At 45.8% G+C, this 22,217-nt stretch overlaps 1 protein-coding gene and 1 long non-coding RNA gene across 7 annotated transcripts in view; one reads left to right on the top strand and one right to left on the bottom strand.

Moving 5' to 3' along the window:
• The window catches only part of Cdkl4 (cyclin dependent kinase like 4), a 52,713-nt gene that overhangs the window by 14,382 nt on the left and 16,114 nt on the right, over nt 1-22,217 (top strand). For 4 of the 5 annotated variants that reach the window (XM_021149253.2, XM_021149252.2, XM_029470845.1 and 1 more), the window contains exons 2-6: nt 5,039-5,262; nt 8,926-9,047; nt 14,254-14,326; nt 15,419-15,509; nt 19,375-19,572. In XM_021149253.2, the coding sequence (XP_021004912.1) occupies nt 5,095-5,262; nt 8,926-9,047; nt 14,254-14,326; nt 15,419-15,509; nt 19,375-19,572 (652 nt within the window). In that variant the 5' untranslated portion in view covers nt 5,039-5,094. The remainder of the gene's footprint in view (nt 1-5,038; nt 5,263-8,925; nt 9,048-14,253; nt 14,327-15,418; nt 15,510-19,374; nt 19,573-22,217) is intronic. The other variant, XM_029470846.1, reaches the window with a different exon arrangement.
• Nucleotides 1,507-11,864, bottom strand: LOC115029701. Of its 2 annotated transcripts, none has more exons than XR_003835247.1 (3): nt 11,804-11,864; nt 2,684-2,753; nt 1,507-1,698 (listed from the first exon to the last, which is right to left on the bottom strand). It is a non-coding gene; the product is annotated as an uncharacterized LOC115029701 (long non-coding RNA). The 2 variants fall into 2 exon arrangements; XR_003835246.1 differs by lacking the exon at nt 11,804-11,864 and adding an exon at nt 8,214-8,276.

The following is a 22,217-nucleotide window of genomic DNA, read 5'->3' as shown; positions in this document are numbered from 1 at the left end:
CCCTGGGAGTGAGGGCCCCGCTGTCCGTTTTTTGGCCGCGCACCTCCATATCCAGGAGTAAGAGGCTGGCCATGGATGTCTTTGACTGATCTGCATTGACTAGCCCAGTGATTCCCTTTCCTGCACTTTGGACACAACCCAGGGGGGCGAGTTCTGCTTCCCCCAGAGCCCCTTCCTTTTTCAGGGCAATTCCTCTTCAAGTGTCCATGTTTGCCACACCTAAAGCCAACTCCAGGAGGCACATCCTTCTTCCTCTTTTGCAACTGCATGACAGCTGCGGCAAGACCAGCGTTGGTCAATGGCCCACCAAGCTCTTGGCAAACCTTCATCCATGCTTCGATACCCTTGCTTTTTAAAGGCGTAATGGCAGCCATACATTCTCGGGTACATTATTCATAAACCAACTGCCTTATCAAGGGCATTACTTCGAAATCTAGAGGCTCATGATATCTCTGCCCTGCTTGGTCGGGGAAAATAGGACATCCCAGCAAGGAAGATCTAACCTCTCTCCAAACCTCGGGACAGAAGGTCCACCCATAGGCTGCTGCCGAGGAGGCATAGGGAGGGTGCTCGGAAGCTAATTCGTCTTCCTCCTCCACCTCGGCTCTTTTGTTTTGTCCTTTTTGTCCACCAGATGGCACTGTGTCTCCTTTCTTATTCTTCCCTTTTCCTTCGACTTCTCCCGTTTTAGCTTAGTCAAGTCAGGGTACAATTTGGTTTTCTCCGCACTCTTTGCTAACCACTCCAGTTCCTCTTCTGTTTCACTTTCTGAGCTGCTCGACAATGTCTCAGCCTTCTCAGATTTTAATGACCTCTCCTCTTTCAACTGCTCCAGAACTTGCTGGCTAGCTTCTAGCGCCTTGCAACAGCGTTCATCATCCAAACAGCTCCTTACCATCTTCCACACTGCCCTCATGCCTCCCTTCAATATCCCCTGCTCCCAGGCAACATCTAAGTCCCTGCCTAGCTTCTCCCAGCTAGCGACTGTGAGGTCGCCTGAGACGGCGAACCAAGGCGCGACGGCATCAAGAAACTTTTCTGTGGTTTTTCTTTGAATTTTTAAACCTTTGGACTTAAGGAGCTCCTGAAGAGCTGAAGAAATCGGATGTGATGAGGATGCTCCCATGGTTTCACTTTTACTTTGTGCCTGCTTCCTGGCAACTTTATATTCGCCTCTGTTTTATCTGAGGTCCTTCCCAAAATTCCTGGGGTCGTAAGTTTCACTTACCGTGAACTTACCCTGCCGGCAAACACTGACTGCTGAAAGTTCTGAACTTCTTGGTGGGGGAGTTGGTTCCCTGTACGGGCCACCACTTGTCGCATCCACCCTCGACCAGCAAGAACGACACAACCACCAGTTCTTCTATCAGCAGTTTATTCAGCCATTTTCAGTCTTCATCTCCCTCGAACCCCGGGCCTCTCACTCTTATATACTCTCAGCCCCCCTCCACTCACGGCAGGCCACGTCACCTCACCAGGCACGCGGCTTCAGCCAATCAGGGCGGCAGGGGCATGTCTCCACCGAATATGGACTCATTTACACCACCAGCTCTGCATCCAGTGGGCGCCATCTTTAAGGTGCGGCTTGGGCAGCCTAAAGGGGAGGCTACAGCCTCCTACAGGAACTTAGTGATTGGCAGGTGTACTTACCTGGATAGAGTCTGTTTGATCCACAAGAGGTCGATCTGAGTGGGTTTCCTGGAGATTGTAAGTTTACAGGAGAGATAAGTATGTTAACAGCATGAACAGTCTTTAAGATGAGCCCAGGAAGACAAAAACCCTTCATGGAACAGAAATCATAATGAGAAACAATTTTAAGTTTACATTAAAGGAATTAAAGACAATTAAAGACAATTAAAGAATTAAAGACAATTAAAGGAATTAAAGACAATTAAAGGAATTAAAGAATTAAAGACAAGAATTAAAGACAATTAAAGGAATTAAAGACAATTAAAGGAAACTCAAAACCTTGACCTTGTGAATATAATAGATGATCATATAGATTTAAGAAATACCTTAAATCTATAATTAGAAGATAGCCAAAGGAAATCTATATTTGTAACTATGATAGCTGATAGTTTAGATGTAGCACAAGAAACATTTTAAGTTTATAGTTAAAGGACAATGAAAGGAAACTTAAAATTTGAACCTGTGATTATAAAAGTTAGATCATATAGTGGAATGTTTTATTAGGGTTAGGCTAATTTATAAGAACTCTTATTAATGTTAGGACAGTGGCATAACAAGGGAAAGGAATTCGAAACAGTCGCTGGAAGCTGAGTTTAGGTAAGGAAGTAACAGAAGGCTACCTCTCTGAAAGCTCGCATCTGAACTTGTGTGTCCTTTATCATCAAGTCCGTGAGTTAGGCAAACCTGTCTAACAAGCTACTAGGGTGGTGGATCACCCTGGGGCAAGGAGCTAGAGGTCTGTTTCTAACTGTCAAGCTGCAGTTAGCTTAGCTGTCAATGTAGTTAGGAGTCTGGGAAGAATGTGTTACAATCTAGATGTCCTTAATTAAAATGACAGAGGTTGGTTAATAGTCCACTATCTAAGTAGTTCCCAGGTCCCTGTGGTCTCCATAGCAACTTGAGTCAATCTGACCCTCAGGCCCAGAAGATGAGACGCTTCCCCTCCCCACCCCACCCCACCCCGTGGAGTAGGATCGTGGGAGAAATGACTCACCTTGTCTTAGCCGGTAGGAGACATTTAGCTCTCTGGGTGTCCACTGTTTGTCCATGGTGTAGGCCAAGCCCTGGCAGCAGAAAGGCAATGGAGCCGTGTTACTCAGTGGTTATCATACCACAATCCAGGTAGGATCTTGTCGCTGTGCCTGTATCTTCTTGGAGACCTCGGCGGGTAAACTGTCAGGATTTTGGGGGAAGGGGCTCTTCTATCATATTGAGCTTAGACATGTAATGTTTCATTTAGCAGATTTCTGACAAGATTGAGAGCTTAGTATCTATCAAGCATGTCTGAGTTAGACAAGGAATGGCAACTGTTAGCTCCTCTACCAAGACCTAAACAGAGCAGTTCTTTAAATTGTGCTATGCCATTGTACTGGCTAGTTTTGTGTCAACTTGACACAGCTGGAGTTATCACAGAGAAAGGAGCTTCAGTTGGGGAAATGCCTCCATGAGACCCAGCTGTAAGGCATTTTCTCAATTAGTGATGAAGCGGGGAGATCCCCTTGTGGGTGGGGCCATCCCTGGGCTGGTAGTCTTGGTTCTATAAGAGAGCAGGCTGAGCAAGCCAGGGGAAGCAAGCCAGTAAAGAACATCCCTCCATGGCCTCTGCATCAGCTCCTGCTTTCTGACCTGCCTGAGTTCCAGTCCTGACTTCCTTGGTGATAAACAGCAGTATGGAAATGTAAGCTGAATAAACCCTTTCCTCCCCAGTTTGCTTCTTGGTCCTGATGTTTGTGCAGGACTAGAAGCCCTGACTAAGAGAGCCATGAATTAACTCGGAGGCAGGGCAGTGTGGTGGTTTCAGATGTGCAGTGTGGACCCCAGAAGACCGATTGTCACTCTGCACTTGCTTCACTGCGTTTCCATTTTCTTACCTGTACAACTGGATCAAGCAGCCCTAGCATACTATATGTAAATAAGCAATGCTGTTTCAGGGTGAGCTCCTACAGTTATTAGATTATACATACAAGATTCCTCTGGATAAAGAGGTGGACTTTCTGAGGCTCATTACAAATTTCTATAATGTTAATTCCTACCCTGATTTGATTAATCATTTTGGTATTATTTCTCATTGAATGTTTAATCTAGTCACAATTATAAATGTAAAACAGTGCAAAAAATAATAAAAATGAAAATAATAATAATAATAAAAATGAGATCTAGTATTTTCCTAGAAGTCCTGTGGATATGGAACGACTGCAGGGAAATTAGAAAATTTGACCTTTTTGTTGTATCATTGTAATTATTTTATTTAGGGGTGGTCTAAGAATTGGTCACCCTAATCCAAATAAAAGCTAAGAACAAGAGTGCCTTGCCAGGTGGTGGCAGCACACAGGAGGCAGAGGCAGGTGGAGGTCTGAGTTCAAGGCCAGTCTGGTCTACAGAGCAAGTTTCAGGACAACTAGGGCTACACAGAGAAACTGTCTCAAAAAAACAAATAAACAAAATGAAAGAAAGAGAGAGAGAGAAAGAGAGAAAGAAAGAAAAAAGAAAGAGAGAGAGCGAGAGAAGAACAAGAAAGAAAGGATAACTGTGCCTTGACCAGCAGGATGGAACAGATTATAAAGGCACTTGCCAGGCAAGTCTTACAACCTTGGTCACATCCCCAGGACCACATGGTAAGAAAGGACCGGTACACACCAGCTGTCCTCTGACTACCACACTCTAGCTGTCTCTCTCTCTCTCTCTCTCTCTCTCTCACACACACACACACACACACACACACACACACACACGATCTCACATCCGTTCCAAATTTACCGCCTTCTACACAGACATATACACCTCACCTTTATATCATATCCATACACATCTCATATATCTCATATACACAACAACAACAACAATCAGAATAAATGTAATCCAAACATTTGAAGGAAATAGTGTCCTGATTAAAGCTGCCTTGTTCAGCGACCATGGTTTTCCCTCTCCTCTCCACCAGGTGGGGGCGCTGAGCTTTGTAGTCTGCCTTGTTGCGCAATTCTTCCCCTTCCCGGTGGGGTTCCGGTGAGCTAGCTAAGAAGGCAAACGCCTTCCTTATCCAAGGGTATGAAAGCCCAGCCCCTTTAGCTGCATTTTACAACCCTGTATTTTAATCATTTACTCCAGGTAATAAAAGCAATAAATCGGACAAGGCTTCTTCCCCGAGGTTGTGTTAACTAAATGTGGTCAGCACAGAGCCACCGTCAGAAATGACCCCAGAAGACTAGAGAGCTGTGCTAACAAAATACCATTGAGGTTCACTTCTACTGCGCACAAAAAGCAAACATTAAAGTGTGGAAATAAACCTTGGGCCACCCAGGCAAACCATCCTGTATCCGCTTGATTAAGAAAAGCCGTTCTTATTTTCCAGGTGCAACGCTGAACTTCAAGTCGACCCGTACACTAAATTAAGTCGCTGTAACTAAAATGGAAAAGTATGAAAAGCTAGCTAAGATCGGAGAAGGGTCGTATGGCGTTGTATTCAAGTGCAGAAACAAATCTTCTGGTCAAGTAGTAGCGATCAAAAAATTCGTGGAATCTGAAGATGATCCTGTCGTTAAGAAAATAGCCCTGCGGGAAACCCGTATGCTGAAGGTAGGTCCCGCTCTGCAGGCGGCATCTGCACTCTGAAGATGCTGCGTGAGGCAGTCATGCTAAAACGACTGAGAAGAGACAGGGTTTCTCTGTGTAGCCCTGGCTGCCCTAGAACTCACTCTGTAGAGCAGGCTGGCCTCGAACTCAGAAATCCGCCTGCCTCTGCGTCCCAAGTGCTGGGATTAAAGGCGGCTCCACCACTGCCAGGCAACAAGTCCGACTTAACTCCTGGGGTTCAGCCACTTTGAGAAGCATTGTTGGACTTTGGCTTCTGACTTTAACTGTATGTGTGAGTAGGGAGTTAAAACATGGAAGTACTGGCCTTCAGTACACCACATCCTGATTTGGAAACATCCACCCAAGTGTCCTGACCCCGCTATTTACCAGATGCCTGCCTTGTCTTCTGGACATTGCCCCCACACACTTTCCCAACCAACCAGCAGAACTACAGGAGCACTTCCCTTCCCGGCAGAGAGGGGCCCCAGTACCCGTGGAGGTATCAACAGGTCCCGCCTCTGCCTAAGAATCACCCAGCCCCCTTCATGGTTCTTACATTGTTTCCTTTTGTTGCCATTGTCTTTGATGGAACTCCATGTAGAAGTTTCATGTGTTCCCAATGGAAATGTTTGCCCAGCCTAAACATCCTTACATTTTTTTAAAGAGCTATCAGGCCTGGGGTGTGCTTCTCCAATGTGAACATCCGTGGAACCCCTAAATCTACTGAAATACAGAGTTTGGAGGTAGAGGGATCTGGAATGGGTTCCAAAGTGTCTCATTTTTAACAAGCTCCCAGTGGTGGAGACACCACTAATGGGTGAACACACATTCATTAGCAAGACCCTACAGTTTGAAGAGCACACAGTCACTTTCTAAGTATCTCATGTTATTTTTAATGGACTTTCAGCTTGTAAATGTGAAGAACAATTAGATTGTTTCTACTTTTCAAGTATCATATGCATAAGTTTTCCCCATCAGTTGCAGTTTTATTTAAAATAGAATTTGATTTAAAAAAAAAAAAAAGTTCGATCTTAACACTTGGTCAGGAGAGGGCGCTAGTGAGCCAGCCTGGTCCGGCCGACATTGCTGGGCTAAACTGCAGGATCTAAGACCAAAAAAAAGCTGCTAACTTAGCCTTCTCCGGCGCCCTCTCTGGTCTTTAGATAAATCTAATACTTAGGTTATTGCTTGCAGGTTTACCTTCTAACTTTAAACAGCCCAAATCTAAGGGTGAGCCCTAAGACGCAAAGTAGCCCAAGCTTCGTCCCCTCCGCCAGGCTCAGAACCTTCTTTCCTGCCTCTTGCTGTTGCTCCGTTGCTAGCTGGGAACACAACCTTCTTTATGTTTCTCACACTCTCCTCCTATTTAACTTGGATTGGCCTTTCCTTCACACTACCCTTTACACCCCAGGCAACCACAGTACCCGCTAAGTCAAGGTCATTTGCTAAGGAGCTGTGAATCACTGGCCGGCCCATGGACAGTTTGGCCAGGTTACGCTCGGGCACGGCGTGGAGCTGCAGCGTCTGGGAATCCCTTGTCCACCTGGCAGGGAAACGGTCCAGTTTCCAACCCGTGGTTTTGCTAGAGCTCTCTTGCAGCGCCTGTCTCGTGAAAGTACCCCTGTCGCCCTTTGACCTTCGGCTCTTTCAGTCCTGGACATACACTGAATGCCGATTGACCCGGGGCTCTGGACACATTTCCTTCCTAGTTAGAATAGATTCTCATTTCCCCAACTATTGAGCAGCAGCTGTCAGGTGATTTTGTTGTTGTTGTTGTGTGTTGATCTGTTTGCTAGATATACAAGGGAAAGGAGTTACAAACAGGTGAGGTCATATGTCCTGGTTTGTCCCAGCTTATAGTTTTTGCCCTAGCTTCCTGTGTAGCTAATACCCCGCCACTCTCAGAGGTGAGATACTGTGAACCCTAAACTATCTGGTGTCTTTCGGCAGAGGCAGAGTAGCCATGTTAGCTAGCTTGACTACAGCTGTTCTGGCTTCTGCCTGTTACACTGACTTCTACACTAAGATTTTATAGTAACCCAGGGGATAGGTTACCAAACTTCATTAGCATTTTACTTTTGGTTTACAATATTGAACAAGGGGCTGGGGAGATGGCTCAGCAGCTAAGAGCACTTACTGTTGTTCTTACAGAGGACCTGGGTTTTGTTCCACAACTATGTGACCTCTCTGGGCACCAGGCACATACATACATACATACATACATACATACATACATGCATGCAAAACATTTATTCATATAAAACATTTTAAATATATATATGGATATAATATTATATTGCACAGAAAAACGAAAAAGAAAGAAGAGAATATAAAAGACTGCTTTCTGAACCATTTCCACATGTCAATAGAAGCCACAAATAAAACATCTGTACATCAGAGCAAGCAGCAGCCTCAACCAGAGGACAGAGCCCAATGAAAAGCACATCTAAATGCATGAACCTGGGAGAGTCCTAAGAGATGCAACAGAAACTTAGGGGCCGAGAGTGGACACTAGAAACCAGCCACCACTGACATAAGTCGATGGTAAGGGGACTGGGGAGATGGGCTCAGCTCAAGAACACACGCTGCTCTTGCAGACCACCCTTTGCTCCCCAGCACCCAGACAGGGTGGCCCACAACTCCTCTAACTCTAGCTCCAGGGGATCTGGTGCCCTCTTCTGGACACTGCGGGCACTCACGTGTGTGTGCACATGCACATACAACATACAATTAAAAATAAAATAAACCTTTTTTTTTTTGGCCATGATAATGTGTAAAGTATGTAAACACTGATCATTTTATAGTCTTTTGCATAATGACTCGGTTCTTCATTTACGTTGTACATTGTGTGTTCCTGGTTTTTGTACACTGCACGGTGCCTACGCATGAACACGTTGCTTACACTTGGCCCTCACCAGGGGGATTTAAACAGTTTAGCTACTATCACTACTTACTTGTTACAGATCTTCAATTCATTCCACATTGAAGCTGATGGCTCGAAGAACGAGCAATTGGTCTTAAACACCATAACAAAATTCTGTATGAGAGAATGGAGAAACCACTCAGCCAATAAAAGCCCCTGCTGTACAAACCTCAGGGGCCCCAGTTCAGATCCCCAGCACCTATGTCAAACACTGTGCTAAATGGAATGTGTCTGCAACCCCTGGTCTGGAAGGCAGAGGCAGGAGGATTCCTAGGGCTTGCTGGACCACACCCATCTCACTGAGTTGGTAGGAGCCACATCCCAGTGAGAGACCTTGTCTCAAAGATTAAAGGGAGAGGGGAGACAAGATTGCTCAGCAGGTAGATGCTTGCAGAACCAGTCCCCACAAGTTGTCATCTGACCCTCACAGAGGTGACATTGCACATCCATGAGTGTGCATATGCCCATGCACTCAGACACACATATATTAATTAATTAGTAATAAAATGTTAAAAGGGAGAGCAATTAACACCTGATGTCAACCTCTAGGCTCCATACACCACACACACATGCACACACACACATACGCCAACACACAATAAAAGAAAGAAAGAAAGAAAAAAAAAAACTTCTGCCCAGGAGCTAGAATGATAAAGGGGCTTGTCCTCCTAGCATCAGAGCATATCTGGGACAGCTGTGAATGGAAACCCATCACTAACCTGTGCACTTCAATTCTTTTGCAGCAGTTGAAACACCCAAACCTCGTGAACCTCATCGAGGTGTTCAGAAGAAAGAGGAAGATGCATCTAGTTTTTGAGTACTGTGATCACACGCTGTTAAACGAGCTGGAGAGAAACCCAAACGGGTAGGTGATCCAGACCCTGGAGTTCTTTGGCCAGTTCTCTTTCATTCTATGTGTAGCCCCAAAAGGATCCCAGCCCCAGCCTCCTAGCCCCACCCCAACCCCCACCCCATCACTGGCTACCCTGATGCTTCCCCCCCCACCCCCGCTACCAACCCCCAGCTTCAAGTAGGATGTGCTCAAAGGGTAATGGCTTTTAACCTAAAGTGTAAGCAGAAGAAACAGGAAGCCAGTATAAACCCCAGTGTAGCTTGGTGGGAAAGCATACACAGGGTGACCTGACCTCAAGGAGCGACCATAATTCAGTGTGAGGAAATCCAATCATATGGCCCACCAGCAAGTCAACACGTAAGAGCACCCACTGGGGCTGGAGCGGCAGCTCTCTGGTCAAGAACAGCAAGTGCTGCTCTTGCAGAGGCCCCAGGTTCGGTTCCCAGCACCCATGTGGTGGCTCACAGCCATCTGTAACTCCAGTTCCGGGGGATCCGATGCCCTTTGCTGGCCTTCCTGCACATGTTGCAGACATACATGTAGGTGAACAGTCAGACACGATAAATAATAAATAACTCTTTAAAAGAGACAACTACAGGGGCTGGAGAGATGGCTCAGCAGTTAAGAGCACTGACTGCTCTTCCAGAGGTCCTGAGTTCGAGTCCCAGCAACCATATGGTGGCTCACAACCATCTGTAGTGGGATCTGATGCCCTCTTCTGGGGTGTCTGAAGACAGTTACAGTGTACTTGTGTAAAATAAATAAGTAAGTCTTTTTAAAGAACACAACTACATATCAGACTGAAATGATTAAAAGATTTCATTGAAATGAGCATGTTCCTAGATGGAAATACCTACTATAGAGTATAAGCATGTTGTCTCATTGGGGTTTTTTGTAGCAGAATTCTAACTAGAGCACAAATCGGATATTTTTTAAACTTGAAAAGTGAGAGCCAAGAAATTTCTTAAAGAAGGAAGGAAAAAACAGGGTTTAAATACAGAAGTTTTGGCAATTGCTTTCTTTAAAAAATAAAGCCATGACTAAAACTGAAAAAGAATTTCAATAAACTATTATCACCACTAATAATTTTTCAAATAGTGTAAGATGAGTGCTGTGGTATACCAGAGGCTGAGATGGGATGATTGCAAGTTGGCGATTAACCTGAGCAACTTAGTCAAGACCTGGTCTCAAATATATTCAAAAGGGTTAGGGGTGTAGCCCAGTGGTACAGAGGTTGCCTGGCGTGTGCAAGGCATAGGGGTTCCATCTGAAGCCACCACAAACAAAACAGGTATGCAGGCCTCTCCACCTAGACAGGGTGTAATCATTTGGCAGTGAGTATGAACATTTAGAAAGCTGTTGTCACACTTAAGCGCAAAACTCCACTTAGAAAAGATATACAGCAAGGTATTATTCCCATAAGGGCAAAATTATACATATTCTGAAAGATATTTAGAGCAGAGAAGATTGGGACTGACCTGATTTTCCAGTAGTAAAGAACTGCTGAGCTGAGACATGGCTGTCCCTTGACAAGTCCATCCCTACCTCCTTTTGGCAGTTTATTTTCTTTCTTTTAACCCCGTGGAAAGTTAGGAGCGGCTGGCTGCGCACGCCCATAACCTCAGTGCTGGGAAAGTGTCAGCAGATCCCTGAAGCTGGCCAGCTACTGTAGCTAAACCAGGGGGTTCCCGGTCTAATGAGAAACCTTGTCTCACAATAACAATAGGTTTGGAGAGATGATTCCACTATTTAGAACAGGTACAGCTCTTCCAGATCTGAGTTCAATTCCCAAGTACACACGACAGGTGGTTCATCGCTGACTGTGACAACAGTTCCAGGGAATTTGACACCTCTAGCCTCCAAGGGTACACTTGAATTTACACACACATACACACACACATGCGCACCTGAAAAATTAAAGTTATTTTGTTAAAATTGAAATAGAAAATATTGAAAATAAAATAAATCATTAAAAGTAATAATTAGGTGGATAGAAGAAGATCCCAAGAAACCAACCTCTGGAATTCAACATACACACACACATATGTACACACATGTATGCACATACAGAAACACCTACACATGCATCTCTCTTTCACACACACACATGCACACACAAACACACAAGCACACACACATGTATGCACATACCCAAATACCTATACATGCATCTCTCTCTCTCATGCACACGCGCACACGAGCGTGTACACACACACACACACACACACACGAATTTGTAAGGTCAGAGTCATCTTCAGGTGACTAAAACAGCAGTTTCTGAGCTGGGTAGCTGAGACACCTGGATTTTAGCTTCAAGCTTTTCACTGTTGCTTTTAGTGTTTGTCTCTACACTCTCCCGAAGGATAATACTTAAACACCACGTATCTACCGATTTCTACAGAGGGCGCTATTTCACTCTATAACGCTTTGAAAACTGCTGCCTGCGGCAGAACAGCATTGGCGTGCTCTCTCTCCGGTCTGGACCTGGCGTGTCTGTCTACGGTCACTACAGTTCCATCTCCTCTGTAAGATCAATGTGATTCATCCCTAATGCATATCATCTTCCCAGCAGTGGACCCTGCCTCCTTGGCATCTGAGCCAAGTGAACAGAACCATGGCGCCCCAGTAAGAAAGCTTTGCGTATCCTATTGACGACGGATACTCCCATTGAACTAGCTCTGCTTGGTTTCTCGTTAACAACGTTAGCAATCAGGGTTCTGAAACATTTCTGACACTTCATACCTGCCTTGTTTCCTAGGTCTCCTCACCTGGAGTCTCCGAGTACCTATCCAGAATCCTATGTCTTTTGATATAGTTGCCTAGTGCCGGTGCCTCTTCCCTGAAGGCTGAAGCCACCCCTCCCCCCACTACTCTCACCGGCTCTGTTGTCTGGGTTGCTCAATCGATTGTTGCTCAATCGATTGGCTTCCTAGTCCATTTCTCCACATTTACCTCCTAGCACTGTATCACTTCTTGCTTGATTCTTTCGATGGCTTTGGCTTTAGAGCCAGGTCCAGGTTCTGGAAGGTTCTGTGGGACTCTACCTTATTTCTGCCTAAATTCCCCACACTCCTGGTTCTTTGTCAACCCAGAGCATCTTCTACCTTTGGGACCTCTGGTCACTGTGCCTGGAATGTGGTCATGTCTACTGGCTTCATCTGACCTCAGACCTTCATCTCCTGAACACAAGTGGAGGTTAGGCCGAAGTGTTTGGGTGGTAGCTTTCTCAGTGAATTTAGGGTGTTATTCCATTTTCACACAGGAGAAAATGGAAGCTTCCACAACTCTCTGAGGTTATAAAAGTGGAAAGTAGCATAGTGGATTCTGAAGTTGAATATTCTGCCTCTTAGTGCCCAGGGTGGCTATGGTCACCCTTCCACTTTATAAAAGAGAAAAGCTGTCACTGCAGGTTTGACTAGGAAAGGGTGGACATGGACAAAATCATAACAAAATGCAGTTCGGGAAACAGAAATAGATATTTCATACAGAAAAGAATTTGTGCTGAGAATTAGGTCTCTCGTAATATTCACGATTAGGAGTGGAGGTAAAGGGTGCCACCGTGTACCTAACTGTCAAGGGCAATGCTACTATAATCAGGCCCTAAGATAAGGAACTGCTCTGAGAGAAATCCCCCCTGCCCCCCCCCCACACACATACATCCATTTTTCTGAATAGAACAGCCTCCCATGCCAGCATCTTGGTCCTGGAGCTATAACTGATGACATGAGTTCAAGGCCAGGGATCCGAAGGATGGAAGCAGAAGGCTCACTCTCTCAAGTTGTCTCCATGACTAAACTATCAATCTAAAATTTAAATATACAAATTAAACCTTTGGGTCTCTAGTTTCCGAAAACAACAGTCCCATGTACATCAGCAGAACTGAAAAGATCTGCAGGGTCTGTAACAGAGCAGGACTGAGCAGGTAACTACTAAGACAGTAGAGACCAGCACTAACTACCTGATTAAACACAGTAGCCACAAAGAAAAAAAGTCTAAGTGTGTGTGTGTGTGTCGGGGGTGGGGGTGGGGGGTGAGGATAATTAGGAATATGTTATCTAAGTGATTTGATGTGTGGTGTGCATACAGATGTGTGTGTATACATATATGTGAAATTGTATAAGAAAAAAAATTATAAAAACAAAGAAAGCTGCAAATGAGAAGAAAAAGGAGGAAAGGAAGGAAGGAGAGAGAGAAGAAGAGAGAAAGAAAGAAAGAAAGAAAGAAAGAAAGAAAGAAAGAAAGAAAGAAAGAAAGAAAGAAAAGAAGACGAAAGAAAACATCCAGAAATGATAATGGATAGGGAGGGGCTGGGAAAATGACTTAGCAGTTAAACACTTGACATACGAGCATGTGGACCAGGGTCTGAATCACTAGAAACCCGTGTAATTACCACAACCCACCTGTAATTCCAGCATTAAAAGGCAGAGATGGGATCGCCCCAGCAAGCTGGCTAGCAAGACTAGCCGTATCAAAGAACCTTGGTTTGATAGACAGACTGTCTCAAGGTAAAAACAACCAAAGATGATTGCCGACACTAACCTTGAACCACCTTATGTATGTACACACTTATACGCACACAGTTGTGTACACGCACACACACATGCAAAGCCACGCATGCACGCCCCATAAAAAATGAATAAGGAAAAGGGAGAAAAGACGTGAAGCAGAAATACACCCAGGAGGAAGCGTAGTGCCCAGTAATCACATGAATATCGATTTAACTTGAGGCAGTCTCATGTAGCTTAGGCGAACCTCAGTCTTGCGATGTAACTGAGAATAGCCTTCGACTTAGGAGGTAGAGGCAGGAGGATCGCTCCCCAGTTCCCCAGTAAATAATAACCAGCCAAGTAACTTGTCAGTACTCCGCACCTGGAAGGCTGGTTCTGCCAGGAGCTAGCTCATAGCCTCACGTTCTTACGTGACCTTTATTCTCTCCGGGCTCCTCCTTGGGTGTCGACCTCTCTCTCCCTGTGCAGGCTGTGTGGCCTCTTACACAGTAACACAGCGCATGCTACGCTGTTTCCGACCAGGCATATATGTGGTGCACAAATGCGCAAGCAGGCAGAACAACGATACACACCATTTCAAAAGCGATTCTAGCGCCCCCCTCCCTGACCCTGCGCTCTGTGCCCCTCCTGCCCTGGCCCCGTTCCCAGCCCTTGCTCCAGGGACCCCCATCCCAGGAGTTTTCATTTCTATTTTTGATCTTTCTCTCCAGAGTTTCTGATGGAGTGATTAAAAGTGTGCTATGGCAAACCCTTCAAGCCCTTAGCTTCTGTCACAAGCACAATGTAAGTACTATTTTCTAATGCTAGGAAGTTCTCTGTACGCTTCTGGTGGAGAGAAGGAAAGACCCCGAGGCCTAAGATCAAAGCAAGAACCATGGAAGGAGCGAAGTTCCATCACTTACAGCTCGTCTCCCAGTTCCATGAGAACCAAGTTATGATAGCTTGTGAATTCAAAATTGTATGGACTTAATGTTTTCCTCCACCACAGAATTGATTCCTAGAATTGTTTAAATTGGGTTAAAATATTATTTATAATCTAATATATACTGTTTACATATTATAGCTGGACACATCATGGCATTTGTTTGGTTTTCTTCTTACCATAGAACTTTTGGGCATCCATTAGCACATGTGCGCATATATATAGTACGTGTGTGCGTGCATGCTTGCGTGCGTGCGTGTTTGCGTGCTTACGTGCGTGCGTGTTTGCGTGCTTGAGTGCGTGCGTACGTGAGTGCGTACGTGAGTGCGTGTGTGCGTGCGTACGTGCATATAAGCTTGCGTGTTTGTTTACGTGCATGCGCGCGCGTGCGTGTATGTGTGTGTGTGTGTGTGTTGTTGGGTTGAGGGCACAAGCATGGGCATGTGTGTGAGAGTTGGGTTCATGGGGGCACATGCTGTGCGTGCATGGGAGCATGCATGTGTGCATGCCTGCCTGTGTTGTGTTGTGTTGTGTTGGTTTGGGATCACAGGCATACGTGAGTGCAAGTGGTTTGGTTTGGTTTGGGTTTTCGAGACAGGGTTTCTCTGTGTAGCTCTGGCTGTCCTGGAACTCACTCTGTAGCTCAGTCAGGCTGGCCTCTAACTCACAGAGGTCCTCCTGCCTCTGCCTCTGCCTCTGCCTCTGCCTCTCTCTGCCTCTGCCTCTTGAGTGTTGGGATTCGAGGCATGTGCCAACACTGCACAGCTAACAATTATAGTTTTAATCTCTTTGATAATATGCTGACATTTAGATAAAATTTTTCTTTTACTTGGTAAGGTGATATCTATTTGGTTTTCAGTTGTAAGCCATATATCTAACACTTAGACTAATAGGTACTGTTGATTCTTTGTCATTTTGATGGCTCAGAAAATTTATCAAATAATATCTTACAGTGTATTCATCGGGATGTAAAGCCTGAAAACATCCTAATAACCAAGCAAGGGATGATAAAGATTTGTGACTTTGGATTTGCACGAATTCTAAGTAAGTACAACCCTGCCTTGCCTATTTTGTCTAATTCATTGTCTAACTCACATGACTAGAAATTGGTATCATTCATAGGCTTACTTAAGCTAATGGATAGATGCTAATAGTCTTGTTATTCAAAGAGGGAAACATCTCCTTTTACCCTTTCAGAGTCAGTGGACAATTCAGCTAGGATGTATCAGGTGACATTTCTGCGTGTTTTGGCTCCACGGGAGTGGAAAGGAACTGTAAGATGCTTTTCTGTTCTACAGGCGCTCATATCCCAAAGTAAATGAGATGAAAAAATAAAACAAGATGGTTAGCCATGAAGCACTAAAGCAGATGGCTCCCTGGAGAGAGAGAGAGAGAGCAAGATGGGCTTGAGTGATTGGAAAAGTTCCACAGAGCTGGTTGTGCTGTAAGAGTCAACTGGAAATAAAGAGCCTATAGGATTATGAGACAAAACATATCAGCCCAGGCAGTGAGGGGCCGGAGGGAGCAGAGAGAGAGAACTAGTTCTAAGTGTATAGGCACCTGTGTTAGCAGCACACACTTTACGGTGGGGTTCAAGAGTCCTCGGCACTCCAGTGGCACCCAAAGGTGACCTGAAGAAGGGCCAGGTTGAAACGAAGCTAGCCAAGTTCCCTGAAGTTGCTGTGCTTTGTGGTGCAAAGCAGGAGGACCCAGATGGTACCCAAGTCTTGTCCTGTGCCTGAGAAGAGAAACTGACAATCGGAGACACTCCTAAGCCAGGAACTATGTAATAACTGCTCATCTCGTGGAGTAGAAGATCCTGGTTAGAAATGATGGTCACAGATTTGTCACTGGCACTAGGAAATGTTTATGGCTCAGAGTAGAGCACCTGTCCTAACTACGTAGGGAGTTTGAGTCAGCCTGGGCTACACAAGTCTGAGGGCCAGAATTTGAATTCTCAGAAGTCATGTAAAAGCTAGATGCATAGCACGCATTTGTAATCTTCGTGTTCCTGGGATGAGATGAGAAACTGAGATAGGAACTCCACATAGCCTCAAGGATGCAGCAGAAAAGCCAGAGACTGCCTCAAACAGGGAAGGATGAAGGGCTGATGCCTGGGGGTGAGGGTTGGGGGGCGTTGTCCTCTGGCCTGCACACTTGTGCATACACCTGCTGCATACAAATACTCAAACACACATACCAAATTTAAAAAGAAGGAACCTGTTCAAGACACCATAAGCATAGACAGGCAATGTGAGCGAAACTGCACAGGAAACACAAGGCAAATGGCGCCGGGGCTCAGTCGGCAGAGTGGTTGCTTAGCATGCCCGGACCCCTGCGCAAACTGGGCATGGAGGAACAGAGTCGTAATCTTGAAGAGGTAGAGACAGGGGGATGGGAAGTTCGTGGTCAGTCGTCATCCTTGACGACATAGGAAGTTTGAGCCAGCCTGGGCTACATAAGACCTTGTCTCAAAAAAAAAAAAAAAAAAAAAAAAAGCTTGTATCGTTTTATAAAAGAGTCATAGTCGTCCAGGTTGTTTTTTGTTCTTGCTATGAGGACTATTGATTGAAGAACTTGCAACCCTTGCATTCTGAGCTGTCTTTTGTGGTGGCCAGACTGTTATCTGTGTGTCTCTTACTAAGAAAAACTGTCACCCAGGTATAATGATGCACACCTGTGTACAGACGAAGCGGCAGGATCCAGACCGCGAGGCCGGCATTAGCCACCCAATTAAATCTTGTCTCAAGCTGTAGTGGCTCAGCAATCCCGAGCTTAGGAGGCAAGGCAGACAGATTTCTATGAGTTTGAGGCCAGCCACGGCTATACAACAGGACCCTGTCTCAAACACACAAAACAAAACTGCCTGGCATAGTGGCACATACCTTTAATCCCAGCACTCGGGAGACAGAGACAGGCAGATCTCTGTGAGTTAGAAACCACCTTGGTCTATTTAGAGAGTTCCAGGACAGACAGGACTATATGAAGAAACCCTGTCTCAAAAAGGAAAAAAAAAAAAAAAGAAAGAAAAAAATGTATTTATTTAGAGTGCATGCACCCCACAGAGCATGTGTGGGGCTAAGAGAACAGCCTGACGGAGTGGGTTCTCCCCTACTACCATGCAGTTCCCAAGGATAGAATTCAGGTGGTCAGGGTTGGCAACAAGTACCTTTACCCACTGAGCCATCTCACTGGCCAAAACAGGACTCATTCCCCAGCTCCTGCAAGCCACTATTTGACCAACTTTTCTCCCACGTGACTCCTGCCACTGAAAGGTCTTTTGGAATTGACCATCAACTTCCTCCAGGCTCAGAGGAGAAGAACTGAGACTCTAGGACTCCCAGCTCACGCAGTATGGTGGGACTGGGTTCCACCCACCTGACCATGGGCACTGCAACCTTCAGGGCAGTAGGACGAGTCCAGCCAGGGAGATTTCCCCAACTCTCCATAGTCTGTCCATCAGACAGGCATGACTTGTGGTCCAAGGAGTCAAACCAAGTTGTCACAATAGTTCCAAAAGATGAACATAGACAGAGAGTCACTGGGTGTAGCCATCCAAGATGGAAGTAATCTCTATGGCTGCCAGAGTGGGCAGCCATAACCCATGGGGCTTAAAGTGACAGAACATGATCTCTCGGTCCTGTCCTGTCCTCCGCCCGAGCATATACATCCCTCAGCATCTGCTCTAACTCACCGTTGTCTGTCTCTGTGTCCCTGTGAGGCCACCTGGTAAGAATACCAGTCCTGGGACGGGGCATGTGGCTCAAATGGTCAAGTGTTTGCTCTACATCCACGAGGACCTGAGTTCAATCCCCAGAACCCACATTTTAAAAAATGAAAATCTAGATAACTATGTTTTACGCTTATTTTACAACCTTGGTGCTGTGGAGACAGAGACAAGCAGATGCCGGAGTCTGTGCTGGTCGGACAGCCTGGGCAGGCTGGGGAATTCCAGGTAAAGGGGAGAATCTCTGTCTCAAATGAAGGTAAGGGTTGGGCATGTGGCTCCGATGCTGAGTCGTCTGCCTAGCACACATGAAGCGCTACATAAACCAGGTATGCGGCTCCCCTCTAATCTCAAGGCCTGGAAGGGAGAGTTCAAGGACAGCATGGATACTTGAAGTCCTGTCTTTAAAAATACAACAACAACAAAACAAAACAAAAGGGACAGTGGGCTGAGGAATGTCACCTGAAGCTGATCTTTGGCCACACACTCTCATGTATGTGTGGAATCCTACCAGTTCCTGGATTCAGGGTCCACCTTACTTCACTATGACCTCACTGTAACTCAATAACCCCCCATAAAAACCCTGTTTCCAAACAAGGTCAGATTTATAGGTACCGGAAACTGGGACTTCAAATCTATGGTTTTTTTGGAGTCCACACAGTTTAGCTAACCACAAGCACTGTGCTAATGGAAACAGAAGCAAGTAGGCATGAAGAGATGGCTCAGGGGTTAAGAGTCCTGGCTGTTCTGCCAAAGGGCCCAGGTTTCATTCCTAGCACCTTCATTCATAGCAGTTCACAACTGTCTGAAATTACAGTTATAGGGGATCTGACACCCTCTCACACAGACATACAAGCAAAGCACCAATGCCGTAGTGAAATCTGACGCCCTCTTCTGGAGAGTCTGAAGACAGCTACAGTGTACTTACATATAATAATAAGTAAATGAATCTTTAAAGAAAAAAAAAAAACAAGTTAAGTGTCGTGACAGAAATTCTCACACCTGCCTGGGACAGTTTTTCCACGTTCTCCAACTAGGGTGCTATCCGTGCTCCCTGGGGCCTTGGTTCAGCATCAGGAGGAGCACTGCCTCTGACTGAGCTGCTGCTCCGGGGAGTGGGTCCGAGGCGCTGGAGCCATGAGATGATGGCTCGCTCAGCTGCCTGATTCTCTTCCTTCACAGTTCCAGGAGACGCCTACACAGACTATGTGGCCACCAGGTGGTACCGAGCCCCCGAACTTCTCGTGGGAGACACAAAGTACGGTTCCTCTGTGGATGTGTGGGCCGTCGGCTGTGTTTTTGCAGAGCTCCTGACGGGTCAGCCACTCTGGCCGGGAAAATCCGATGTGGACCAACTTTATCTGATCATCAGGACGTTGGGTATGAGTTGCGTTTTGTGGCTTTCGTGTTTGTTGTAGCACCCGTATGATAGATACCGGAAGGAAAGCAAGAAGCACATTGCTTCTCCAATGTTCTGCAGGGACGTTCTCTGGGCTGCCCGTTGTAGCAGAAGCCCAATCTAGTGTGAACACACAGCGCCAGCAATGAGTCTGCAAAGGCCTTGCCAAGAAAATCCAGTCAGTCTGACCTAAATGGCAGCCAACGTTTAAAGTAATAGTAACGTAATTCATTTGTATAATACTTTAAACGTGAATTCTCAGTTTTAAGAAATAAATCCCTGTAGTCCTGAGAGATGGCTCAGGGGTTAAGAGCATAGATTGCCATTGCAGAGCAGCACTTTGGTTCCCAGCACCTGATGCAGGTGGCTTATAACTGCCTCTAACCCCAGTTCCAGGGCTTCAGTGCCTCTGGTGCTACACGTGTGTGTAACCATCCACTCCAACATACACATAAGTGAACTAGAGTAACTCCCTTTTCCCAAACTAATCTTTTATTATTTTCTTAATATGTTTTAATTGAAGTAGAATTATAACACATTTCTCCTCCCTTTCCTCTGTTTAGCCTCTCCCATTTATCTTCCTTCCAACTCCTCAACATGCCCTCCCCCACTCTCAAGTTGATAGCTTATTTTTCTTTGATGATATTGTTATATACATACACATATATGTATATGTGTGTGTTGGCTGGTTCTGTGTCAGTTTGACACAAGCTAGAGTCATCAGAAAGGAAGGACCCTCAGTTGAGGAAGTGCCTCCATGAGATCCAGCTGTAAGGCATTTTCTCAATTAATGATAAATTGGGGAAGGGCCCAGCCCATGGTGGGTGGTACCATTTCTGGATTCTAAAGAAAGCAGGCTGAGTAAGCCAAGGGAAGCAAGCCAGTAAGCAGCACCCCTCCATGGCCTCTGCATCAGCTCCTGCCTCCAGGTTCGAGCTCGCAATGTAGACCATTGCAGGCAACCACAGCAGAACACGACACAGAACTCCATCGATGGATACACAGGCACACACACACATACACACTTTCATTATTTGTGGGTATATGATTTCGGAACTGACCTTTCTGCTCTGGACAGCCGGTGAGGGGCTTACCCCCGACCCCCTGATGAGGCTGACTCTCCTCCCAGCAGCCATCAGAAGCCTGTTGTTCCTTTTCAGGAGTGAGACCCCAGGAACTTCCTCCTTCCGCATTAGCATGTCTGGCGATGCTGCTGCTGTTTGCTTCAGTCTTTTTTAGGAGACTGTTTGCAGCAGGCTTCCTGGAATTCTGGCCCTTACAATCTTTCCACCCCCTCTCCTTGACGTAACCTGAACCATAGATGTAGAAGCTGTGATGTAGATGTGTGTGTGTGCCTGTGTATCCATTGCCCGTGGGCTCCCCGTGATCGACGGAGTTCTGTGTCGTGTTCTGCTGTGGTTGCCTGCGATGGTCTCCATTTGCCGTAGGAGAGGCTCCTTTGATGAGGGGTAGTAGCTGTACTTCCCTGTGGGTGTAAGCGCAAGATTTAGAGTATGTAAGGCATTATTGCTGGTCTAGAAAAGTGGTTGTAATACATTCTTTTCTAAGGTCCGTGACCTCATTAGGCCAAGGAAGCTGGTTCGGTTTCTAGTACCCTTCCACTGACTTAGAGACTTCCCTCCCATCAAACGGGCCTTCAGTCCAGCCAGACCGTGGTTGCCTGCCACCTGTGCATCTCTTGCCATGCTGGTAGTTGTCCTGGTTCGCAGATGTTGCAGCTGTTCAGGACTGTTAAACTGTTCCTTCCTTTGGCAGCTCGCATTGTGTTTTATATAAGTAAAAAGATATATATATTAAAATAACTTTTAAAAACTGTTAAGGAAGTTATATTTTTATTTAAAGATTTGCTTTATTTTGGCCAGGTATGGTGGCTCATGTGTTTAATCTCAGCTCTGGAGAGACAAAAGCAGGAGGCTCTCTGGGAAATAGAGGTCAGCCCGCTCTCCATAGTGAGCTTCAGGCCACACAAGGCCATGTAGACAAGACCCTAGCTCAAGCCAGGCAGTGGTGGCGCACTCCTTTAATCCCAGCACTCGGAAGGCAGAGGCAGGCGGATTTCTGAGTTGGAGGCCAGCCTGGTCTACAAAGTGAGTCCCAGGACAGCCAGGGCTACACAGAGAAACCCTGTCTCGAAAAAACCAAAAAACAAAACAAAACAAAAAATAAATAAATAAATAAATAAATAAAGGAAAAGAAAAGACCCTAGCTCAAAAAAAAACCAAAGCAAAGCAAACAGAAATCCAACAATAACAATAAACAATAGATTCTGTTAGTGTTTGTGAGTGTGTGTGTGAGTGTGTGTGTGTGTCTGGTTCTGGAGATGGAACCCAAGACCTCTCATGTGTTCTAAGCAAGCCCTCGTCCACGGAGCTCCCACCAGCCCACTTGGAAGCTTGTTTTATGAGCTTTGGTCACTGTGTTCTCCTTGACAGTCAGAACTTAAATCTTCTGTGTCTGGAAGGAGATCTAACCCATGTAGACCACAGACCAACTCTAGGATCCACGGACCAACTCTAGGAGCCACAGACCCACTCTAGGAGCCACGGACCCACTCTAGGAGCCACGGACCCACTCTAGGAGCCACAGACCCACTCTAGGAGCCACA

The sequence above is a fragment of the Mus caroli genome, chromosome 17 (genome assembly GCF_900094665.2).
Source record: "Mus caroli chromosome 17, CAROLI_EIJ_v1.1, whole genome shotgun sequence".
In the NCBI taxonomy this organism is placed as follows: domain Eukaryota; kingdom Metazoa; phylum Chordata; class Mammalia; order Rodentia; family Muridae; genus Mus; species Mus caroli.
This window is presented reverse-complemented; position numbering and strand designations above follow the sequence as displayed.